Below are 11,599 nucleotides of genomic sequence, written 5' to 3' on the forward strand. Positions count from 1 at the left end.
GTTATCAGTGGTTATCATTACTTGTGTGAGTGCTGCAATCACCTCCTTGTCTTTCAAGTAGCATGCGGGACATTCTTGTTTTCAAAGAAGATTTTTCCGAGCTTGGCATATCACACTTCCAGATTGCTGCTCGTATGAGCCCTCACCAGCACTGGCTTTGCGAGCCGGGCAGGAAGGTACGTCAGGTGTGTGTGTTGACGGCCCCTGTGTCACTGCATCTACGCCTGTTTCTGTTGTTGTTTCATGCCAGTTCACCTGCCTGTCTTTATTTTTTATGGCCTGCACTTTTATGTGTTCTTGTTTAGAGCTGATTTTGTTCAGTTTTGTTTTTATACTGAACTCCACCAAATTAATGTATCGAATATTGTCTCAGAGTTTACTAATTTACTTTTGTATTATGAAAATGTGTATGCTACAGTAACATTTTATTTGCATATATGGAATTGCTTGTGATTAGCTTGTCTTGTTTGTGTGGATCTGTACAAAGTATGGTAATGGTTTTGTCATTTTTTTCCTAAGCACGTATCGTCTTTGGACATGTGTTGATGTACTATATGTTTTACATACACAGTGTGATACTTTTTATCGTAGATGTTTGCTCCTGTAATTTTACATTCGGAATGAAAGGAAGAGAACCTTTTGCTGCATGCAGCTGTCAGGCTAAAGTGCTGTTTCAGGAAGACCACAGCATACTCTGAGAGAGAGAGAGAGAGAGAGAGAGAGAGAGAGAGAGAACAATTCTACGGTACTCATGAAATGTCATTGACACTGACCATAAAAGTTTGGGACACGTGGTGTGGAATGGACGTTGCTCATTTGGTTTCCCCAGCTCCTGCATCCCTACTAGAATCTTGAGGGTTAGTTTAGAAATCATTTTATAAGCACAGTGGAGTATTAGCAACTCTCCTACACTTATGGCTGTGTTGAGATGGTTCCTTCCCTAGCTTCGTGTTTTTGTATGAGGTCAGAGGTAGCTAAAGCTGCTCTTCCTAAGGCCCTCTGTAGCAGAGGAAGAAATTGTTTTTTTGGCTTTGCAACCCCCCTTTTTTTTTTTTTTTTTTTTTTTTTTTTTTTTTTTTTAGGGAAGTAGGTTGTGAAAGAAATGGAACTGTCTTACTGTCTCGAAGGCAGTTTTGATGTTAAACCCCATTGTTATTGGTTTGTAGTGTAGTCTCATGCATACAGTTATGGACATTGTACAGAACTCGTTGTAAAAAATGTTAACAATTTAGCGTGTAGTACAAGGTGAAGTATTGTATATTGTGTACAGTTATCTCCAGTACTAAGTAACTGAGCATGCTATATTTTGCAAAGCTGAGTTTGAAATCCTAGAATTCACATTACCTACACCCAGGGCTGGAGTTGAGGCAGAACAAAAACGTATACACTACTGGTAGTTAACTTTAGTTATTTTAATTAAATAATTCTTTTTGTTAACACTTTCAGGCTCTTATGATTCACTCAGATTAATAAAATTATCTGACACTAGTTGAAATAGAATACTAGAGGTGTCTGAAGTCTATCTATCTATTGCCAGACACCTTAATCCAATAAGGGGTGGCCACAGACAAATCGCCTCCATGTTGTCCTGTCTCTCCGCCATCTCACTGCCCTACTTCCAGCTCACACACCCCTCTCTCATATACCTCTCCACTCCACTCCATCCCTCCATCTGAAGTGTGAGAGATTAATTTTGAAAAATTGACACACTTTTGCTTCCGCGATATCCTATTGCAGTTGGGTACTTCTCGCTTTGCGTCAGTTCTCTAATACACACAAGGAGATCACAGGTTGGCTGTTGTGGTGCTACAGATGTAGTGCATTAGTTATTTTACCCTCATCCAATTTCTTAGACACCTGATAGTCTAGTGAGTTTTGGTACTCAGCCAGTTGAGGTCCGTAAGGGTTTCATTTCAAGGATGGTTGGGGTTTATTGCTCACACAATGCTGGCTGTGAAATATTGCTGTGTTGTTTTGTAATTCTTTATACATGCAGCTCAATAATGGTGTACAGTAGATTGTCATTTTAAGTTGATTCTTTATGTTCTTCTTTGCCATTCAGTCTGTAGTAAATTAAAAGAAGTCCTGTAAATTAAAGTTCCATTACATCCTGTGAAGCAAGTATGCCAGTTTCCTCCAGACTGGTAGGTGTTCTGGAAAGAGGTAAAGAGAGCTAGACAGGGTGTCAAAGAAGTTAGTTGGGGAGTGAAAGATAAAAATGGTAGAGTGCTAGTGGAGAAGGGAGAGAAAGTGAGCAGATGGAGAGAACATTTTAAGGAATGGTTGAACATAGAAAATGAAAGTAATGAGAGTATAAGTGGCTGGGGAATGGCTGGGAGACAGAAGGATTTGAGAAAAGAGGAAGAAATCAGTAGGATGGAAGTTGTGGAAGCATTGAAGAAAGCTAAAATGGGGAAAGCCTCAGGAATGGATGGAGTGTGTGGTGAAATGCTGAAGCATGAGGGGAGAGATAATAGTAGAATGGATGTGGAAGATGTGCAGATTGGCCTAGGAGGAAGGTAGAGTCCTGGAAGATTGGAAGTCAGGTATAATTATTCCCCTATACAAAGGAAAAGGAGAAAAAGAAGTGTGTGGTAATCATAGGGGTATGTCTTCCTAGTGTAATAGGAAAAGTATATGGTAGGATAATTATTGACAATTATGGAAATAACAGAGGAATTTAAGTGGAGAAGAACAGGGAGATTTTAGAAGGGAAGAGATTGTGTGGATCAGATATTCATTCTTAGATCTTTAGTGGAAAAGTTTTTAGAGAAGGGAGTGACAAGCCTAATGGTTTCCTGTACACCAGGAAACCATTTACTATGCTGGGTGGTAACCATATAACCGAATTATGGCACCTGGTGGTTTAGTGGGTAATTACAGCACTCCAGTCGGATTGAGCCGGTGAGGGTTTGTATCCGGGGGGTGGTTGGGGTTGTTGCTCATGTGTTGCCGCTCAGGGATGAGTGACGCTGGTCACTTTCATCTTAAATGTCAGGACCTCATTGCCTTGCCCTGGGCTTCTGCGCTTCTCGTGGGGCAACTTAGAGTTGGATGGAAAGAAGTTGTATGTGGCCTTCATGGATTTGGAGAAAGCATATGACAGGGTGGAAAGACAAGGATTGTGGAAAGTATTAAGAATATATGGAGTAGATGGGAAGTTGTTGAATGCTGTGAAGAATATATATGAGGATGCTAAGGCTGCAATGCGTGTGGACAGTGAACTGAGTGAATTTTTCTGTTTAAAGGTTGGATTGAAACAAGGATGTGTCATTTCTCTATGGTTGTTCAATCTGTATATGGATGGGGCTATAAAAGAGATACAAGGTAGGACAGAGGATGTTGGAGCGGCCCTAATGAGAGAGGGCAGTGTTTGGAAACTTCCTGTACTGTTGTTTGCAGATGATACTGTGTTGTTAAGTGAAGTCGAAGGGGAGCTGCAAGGCTTGGTGGATGAGTTTGGGAGAGTAAGAAATGGAATCTAAAGGTGAATGTAGGGAAGAGTAAAGTATGGTCTTCAAGAGGGATGAAGTTAGTGAATGTACAGTGAGGTTGGATGAGGAGGAAATGGAAAATGTGAGTGCATTTAAGCACTTGGGTAATGTGATGAGTAAGGATGGAAGTTTGGAGGGTGAAGTGATTTAAAGGGTACAACAAGGAAGAAAGGTTGCTGTCTCCTTGAAAGCAGTGATAAGAAATAGGGAAGTGAGCATGGAAGTGAAAAAGTTACTGCATGCAAGTATTATGATTCCAGCTTTAATGTACAGAAGTGAAGCTTGGACCTTGTTGGAGGGACAGAAGTCAAGAGAGAGAGCAGTGGAAATGAGTTATTTGAGAGGAGCATGTGGAGTCACATGGAGAGGCAGACTGACAAATGAGGAAGTGAAGGAGCATTGTAATGTGGATATGGATGTGATAGGAAGCATCAGGAGAACTACATTGAGGTGGTTTGGCTATTTGGAGAGGATGGAGAGGGAGAGACTGATAAGGAGAGTGTATGTGAGTGAGATGGAAGGGGGGGAGGGTGAGGGATGGGGAGGCCAAGGATGAGATGGAGGGATGGAGTGGAGAGGTATATGAGAGAGGGGGGCATGAGCTGGGAATAGGGCAGCGAAATGGCTGGGGACAGGGCAATATTGAGGCAATTTGTTTGTGGCCACCTCTTGTGAAATTAAGGTGTCTGGCAATAGATAGATAGATGGTAGTTGGGGATGCCCATTGTCTGTCCACTTGATGTAGTGCTGCCTACTTCATTCATGTCTGTCATTCTCTCTCAGTTTCTGTCCTCCCTCTTCTTATTTCTCACACCCTTTCTGTTGCTGTTTGTTACTCTTCTTTCCATTTCAGGTGATTCTACACTGAGTGACAAGCCAAATGGTTTCCTGTAACTTAGGAAACTATTTACTATGCTGGGTGGTACCTATATAGCCAAATAATGGGGTGATGTGGAGCCTGTGGTTCCCCTGTTGATTGAGTGGAGAGATACAAATACAGCATCCACCCAGGAACCAGACCACCACAATAATCCCTGAGCCTTGCTTTGGTGAGGCAGCATCAGGTACATGGGAACATCAGTTCATTGCAGGGGATGTCTCTGCAGGGGCAGTTGCTTTCCTGCATGTGATGGGTCTGCTGAGTCAGACGGACTGAGGTAGCACAACTATACTAGCTTTAACCCGAGAACTGTTAGTTATATCCCAAAATGGCCAGTACTCAAATGCTACTTGCATCACAGAAACTGAACCATAAATAATATTTTCCGTGCATTGTTTTGGCGTGAATTGTGGTCAGCTGTTCATTTGTAAGTCAAATGGAGGCATCTAATTTACCGTACCATACAATAACATACCCCCTTGCATCTTATAATTGTAAAATTTGTTACCAGTAAAATGACAATGCCGTTTTTTTTTTTTTTTTTTTTTTTTTTTTTTTTCCCATGGCTTCTTAAATTTAGTTGTTTATAGTGCACTAACTGTAGCACTTAATGACCTAAAACTTTAGGATTGTATACTTCATCAAGTGATGAAAAAGAGGACTTATGTACCCAGGAGGAAAATATGGAAGCTGAAAAACCAAGTAGTAAGGGATGCCTTCTAAAGTGAGATGAGGAGAGTGGTGGCTGAACAGGGAGCTGTAGACAGAGGCGTTAATGAACAGTACATAGCCCTCAAGAACAATCTCTTGAGAGTTACTGATGTAACTTGCGGTTGGACAAGAGTACACCAGGACATAAAGTAACTTTTTTTTTTATATATAATGTGTCTGACTCTGGGCATAGGCTTCACAGCTTGGTATCAAGGCCCAGCAATCCTCCTACATACCATACACCTCTACATGTCACCACTTCGGTGCTAACACCCACCGTCCATATTGAATACATGCTAGGGCTGTCTCATACAGGACTGGTGTATTGGTAGTAGCCGGGGTATTTTTACGACATGTTGGCGGGTCATCTGGTAGATCAGTAAAGCCTGATTTAATGAAATTCAGATCCTTAAACTGTTCCCTGCCCCAGCTGGGATTTGAACCTGGGTCCATTAGGACCGCAAGCCACCTTTCTACCGATTGAGCTGCAGTTAAGGAGAAAAGAAGGCTTTTCCCGGGAATGGAAGAAGGGTGGTAGCAAGGAGGAATACTTGGCTGCCAAGCGTAGGGCTAGAAGAGTGGTATACAGGGTGAAGTCTGAGTCACAGAGACTTTTACTGGATAACCTAAATCATGGGGAAAGGAAAAATATGATATTTAATGTGGCAAATCTGATGAAGAGGGATAATCGGTATATTATAGGTGAGCAGTGTGTGAAGAATGATGAAGGAAGGGTAGTGGTGAACAGTGAGGATATTAAAGATGCATGGAGAGAGCATTATAGCCAGTTGTTGAATGAGGAGTTTGACTGGGACGGTGAAGTTTTGGAGCCAGCAGATCCAGTGTTTGGCCCTTGGCCTTTGATTGATGCTGCTGCTGTGAGTGAGGCAATAGGCAGGATGAAGGTGGGGAAAGCAGCAGGTATGTCTGGGTTGACTGCCGAAATGTTGAAGGCCTCTGGAGATACAAGGGTGAGGTTAGTCACTGACCTGATAAATATGATTATTTATGAGTGTGTTATCCCAGATGATTGGCTGAAGAGTGTAATTGTAAATGTGTATAAAGGGAAGGGTGATGCCCTGGAAAGAGGAAATTATAGAGGTATAAAGCTTTTAGATCAGATAATGAAAGTAATGGAGAGAGTTTTAGAAGGTATGATTAGAGAAAGTGTGAATATTGATGAGATGCAATTTGGGTTTATGCCAGGTAGGGGCACCACTGATGCCATATTCATTGTTCGACAGCTTCAGGAAAAATATATTGGTAGGAGAAGGAATCTGTATTTTGTTTTTGTTGATTTGAAAAAGGCCTTTGACAGAGTCCCTACAGAGGTGGTGAAGTGGGCAATGAGAAAGCCTGGCTTGGAGGAGTGGCTGGTTAGGGTAGTTATGGCTATGTATGTGGGTGCTCGCATCCAGGTAAGAGTGAATGGAGATTTGAGTGAGGAGTTTTCCGTGAATGTTAGTGTGCATCAGGGGTCAGTTTTGAGTCCCATGTTGTTTATCATGGTACTTGAAGCCCTCTCACTTGACTTTAGAAACGGACTCCGTGGGAGATGTTGTATGCTGATGATTTGGTGTTGATTGCAGAGAATGAAAGGGAGGCAGAGGAAGGGTTTAGGAAGTGGAGAGATGGTAAGGGGCACAAGGGCATAAGGGTAAAAGGAGATAAAACAAAAGTGATGATATCTAGGGTTAGTGGCGGTACTGTCAAAGACGAGGAAGAGTGGCCATGTGCAGTTTGCCACAAGGGCGTGGGAAGTAATTCCATCTTGTGCTGTGTTTGTGATAAATGGGTGCACAAGAGATGTAGTGGTATCAGAGGTAGACTGTGAGATAATGCTGATTTTATGTGTACGGCGTGTCGGGGAGAGCAGGTGGAGATTGCCAGGCGTGAAAGGATTGAACTTGCTGGTGAATCTCTTGAGTGTGTGGAAGTGTTTTGTTATTTGGGAGACATGTTGTGTGCTGGAGGTGGGGCTGGAGCTAGCTTTGTGGCTAGGGTGAGAAGTGGTCGGAAGAAGTTCAGGGAGTTGTTGCCTCTTCTGACATTGAGAGGGCTCTCCCTACGTGCTAAGGGGTCTCTGTATGCAGCATGTGTTAGGAGTGTAATACTGTATGGTAGTGAGACCTAGGCAGTAAAGGAGGAGGATATTTGCCAGCTCAGACTTACAGAAATGACAATGATTAGGTGGATGTGTAGTGCATCCCTGCGTGCAAGGTCTGGGTGGCCTGGGTTTACGATGGGAGAGTTGAGAGGTAGGAAGGGACTGGAGTGTATTGGTGCTGTGATGAGGAGAGGTAGATTGAGATGGTTTGGACATGTGGAGAGGATGGGGGATGATAATTGGGTGAGGAAGGTGAGAAGTGTTAATATTGGGGGTGGGGTTGTGAGGGGTAGACAGAGAAAGACATGGGACGAGGTCAAGTGTGACCTCAGGGTTAAGGGACTGAACAGGGAGGCTGCAATGAATCGTGCAGCATGGAGAACCGTCATTAGGTGACCAAGGCCGACGCATGCAAGCATGTCAGAGCCTTTAAAAACGAATTGAAACGAATTCCCCATCAATCCGGAGGAATAGAATTTGAATATGAGAAACTTCGATGTGGTAGGTGGGGGCACTCACCATCCACTCACGTGATGTAGTGCTGCTTTGGGTGTCTGCCCTTTCCTCTTTTTCTTCCTTCCTCTTCTGTCTTTCCTTCATTCTTTCCTCTTCCTTCTACCTACGAATGACTTTACACACCCTCTTCTGTCTTTCTTCCCTTCATTCTTTCCTCTCTCTTCTACCTGTGGGTGACGCTACACTGAGTGACAAGCCAAATAGCTTCATGTACACCTGGAAACCATTTACTAAGCTAGGTGGTAACCATATAACCAAATTATGGTGCCTGGTGGTTTAATGAGTAATTAAGGCACTCTAATTAGATGAGCCGGTACCTGTACAGGTTTATATCCAAGGGGTGCTTGAGGTTTATTGCTCACAAAATGCCACTCAGGGATGAGTGAGACTGATCATTCATCTTAAATGTTAGGACCAACTTGCCTTGCCACGGGCTCCTACGCTTCTTATGGGGCAACATAGGATTGGATGATGGATGGATGAAGAAACTTAGAAAACCCTCCCCTCTTTTTTTTTTTGTGTGTGTGTGTGTGTGCACACCACAGAGGCTCCTTCAGATCCCAATGGTGCAGTTGATAATTTGGAAAAAATAACAAAGTTTTTGGAGTACTGTGTATCCACTTACGTTGCTGTTGTAACCCTAGGTTCATCTGGATGTGAGCCTTATGGACTCTAGGCCGAAGTTTGCCCTTCTCCTGCGACTACCATCATCCCTTTAGAAGATAGATAATGAACTAAGTAACTTATAAAGAGGACAAAAATTTAATACACTAGTTATGTAACTTCCCTTCAGTGAAATAGTAAAAAAAGATGTGTGTGATGTAATAGTACTTTATTCCACTACAAGTAGTTTTATATCTTGAGACTACAACCTGCAAACTAGGTTTATTATCCATTCCATTAATGAACTTATGACAACTCCAGCCCTGCCTGCATCAGTGATATGGTAGCATCTAACCATCAGAGCATATTCTGAATTTTAGGTATAAATATTTATAGTGTAATAACTGGGAATTTGGTTTAGATTGATATGTATACAGTACAGTATTGTTATTGTGCATTTATATTTTCTGTGTTATAGACTACCATTCTTTGTTATAACTACCACTTAATAGGTTTATTCTTTAGATAATTCAGAATTCCCATTGTCACACAAACAGGAATAAGGAAAAACCTGTGTGGTGGCATTTTCTAAAACACACTCTCACAATTACATACAATCAGCTTTGTTAATGGGAGAAGTGTAGGTATATATATACCTGGTATATATACTGTGGATATATATATATATATATATATATATATATATATATATATATATATGGGGGTAATGAAGAAATTATAGTATAGTGTATATTAAATGGTGTATTATGATGGCAGTAATTTTTCCAGGTGCAGTGATGAGCAGTGTTGATGACCCTGACTCAGACTTGGAAACACCGGCACTCATTGCTCAGCACCACACAGGACGCAGAGTGTCAGCACCAAGCATCCTGGATACTGTCACTGAACATCCTCGCACCCCAGAGGTTATATTTCGTGTTGGCAGCAGGAGCAGTAGCAGTGCCAGTAGCAGAAGCAGGAGCAGATCACCACTGGCACAGAAGAGAAAACTACCCATAGTGCCTCTCTCGCCACAGTTGCTTAGCAGTGCAAGAAGAAAACTCACAATCCAACGATCCCGTAGTTTAGAGAAGCTTCCCCAGGATGGCAGTCGGGCAGAGACAGATACACTGCTAGTGAATAGAACTGTTTCACAGTCATTACGAAAAAAATATACCTTACCTCCAAAAGACCTCCAGTTCAGCAACCAGTCAGGCAGTGAACGGACACAGAGGAGGAAAGGTTCAATCTCAGTTCTAAAGGTGGTAGCCATTCCTGAGGATGGTGGAATAGGGGAGTCCAGTGAGGTTCCTGACTCTGGGAGGGGCAGTGTGGATAGTGGGGATGTGACCAAGACCCGAGCACACCCTCAGGTCAGCATTGATGAAGGCATTGGAGTAGAGTGCTTAGTTGAGGAGGATGCTGTGTCTCAGGTGTGAAAGCCCCCAAATGCTATTGTGACATTTCATTAACTGTTTTAAAGCCAAAACTAAGTGGTGTACTGATATTCTGTTTGCTACTAAGCAGACTTGATGGAATTAATGAAGAGTCACTCGAATTATTATGAAAGTTATGTCATTCAACTTCTGCCTCTCTTTCAAGAGCTTGATACTGAAGTTACAGTGAAAAACATCAGTTTCTCTTCTGAATTAACCTGTGAAACCAATTTTAGTATCACCGAATGTGATGTTTGATGACTCGAGTTACTTGTCTGAAAATGTCACTATTGAAACAGGAGTGTATACATTATCTCATTTAAGACAAATGTTGGTACTGTAGTGTGTGCATATCTATTTATTCTTAAAAAAAAAAAAAAATGCAGAAAATAGTGTGTAATGAAAAATCATGTTTTAGATAAGAAACAAACATTTTAATGGTAGCCTGATTTTATAAGCATCTGTCTGGGGCCAGATGAATACTGATTTTATTCACAGTACTATATACTGTACTTCCTCAAAGTCATATGAGCATACTACTGACACTTTCTGACATAACTGTGATGCAGTCCTGAGTGTTTCTTATGACACTTCGATGATTTGATGACAACATAACCTGTTCAGTCTGGTGACATGTTTTATTGATTTATTCTTGCTTCCTCTAGACAATTTTGTTCAGCTTCAGGGAGACGTCTTTTGATGAAAGGGTAAAGGAAAACTATGTCTAACTCCTCTAGTTAAAAAATTTTTTCTCCAGATTTGAATAAAAGAGTATGAACAAAGTTAAAATTACAAGGCATACCCCGGTATCCAATGGTGTTGTGTACTGGTTGGGGTGTTTGGTCAGCGGGTATTTGGATATCGAAGCAGTTTTCCCCATAAGATACTGAAGAAAAGCCAGAGATGCATTCCAGACCCAAACCCAAACTCTCATATACCTTAATTAACAGAAACTGACACAAAAACATCATAGGTAATGTTGTTATCTTCATTAACAATACTGTACTGTTGCTAAAAAATGAGACAGCAAACATCATATGGAGGAAGGTGAGGCAGTGGGAGGGCAACTGACAGGCAGCGAGCTTCGCAGGGTTGGAGGCGGGCAGGGGGACCGGGAGGGAGACAGGCAGGAGTGGGGGAGGGTAGGGGGACAGGGAAGGAGATAAGAATGCCAAACTTCCCTGCTATCCCCTCCACTCCATCTCACTCATTCTCTCTTTTACACACACACGCACGCGCACACACCTTCTCCCCCATCCCTGCTATGTTCAGCGATTTTTCCTTAGTTTTTGGCGATTTACTCAAAAACAATTGGTCATACAGAAATTCCGAAAACACCACAAGAAAACTTGTGAAATTCTGCATCTAGACACGTGCTTAGCTCTTGCACGGTGTGGGCAAAATTTTGCACTAGGATGTTTGGAAGTTATTTTGAAGCAACTTTTACACTTGAACAAGTTTATTCTAACTACATTTCTGTACTTTTCCTCATCAGTTTTATGTGTTTTATTAGCTTACAGTGTAAACACCAGCGAAGATGATGGTATACAATTTATATCAATATAACCAATTTCCAGGGCAAATTTGGCTGTGGAATTGGTTTTCTTTGTGCCCAGGCAAATGTCTTCATAGCTGGAATGGAGGAGGGATGGGAGTAGAAGAGGGGATGGAGGGAGGACGGAGAGCCGGGTACACCATCATGTCTGCGTTTGGATGTGCTGGTTTCTAACCGAGGGAGAGACAGTGTGGATCAGCAGTGTTCTGATTGTGAAAATGTTCCCTAATTTCTTTTGTTCGGTGTAGCAAGTACTGTATTCAGTTATCTCTGTTTCGGAAATCGGGGTATGCTTGC

The 11,599-nt window shown here is 42.1% G+C and overlaps 1 protein-coding gene across 1 annotated transcript in view; it reads left to right on the forward strand.

Moving 5' to 3' along the window:
* The window catches only part of LOC145403353 (uncharacterized), a 122,105-nt gene extending 112,355 nt beyond the window's left edge, over positions 1–9,750 (forward strand). Inside the window, exons 11-12 of the mRNA XM_080275142.1 lie at positions 123–176; positions 9,101–9,750. Coding sequence (XP_080131268.1) covers positions 123–176; positions 9,101–9,750 — 704 coding nt within the window. The remainder of the gene's footprint in view (positions 1–122; positions 177–9,100) is intronic.
* Positions 9,751–11,599: the final 1,849 nt, after the last annotated feature.

Source organism: Coenobita brevimanus, chromosome 60, assembly GCF_032717465.1.
Source record: "Coenobita brevimanus isolate Jiangsu-jjx chromosome 60, ASM3271746v2, whole genome shotgun sequence".
NCBI lineage: Eukaryota > Metazoa > Arthropoda > Malacostraca > Decapoda > Coenobitidae > Coenobita > Coenobita brevimanus.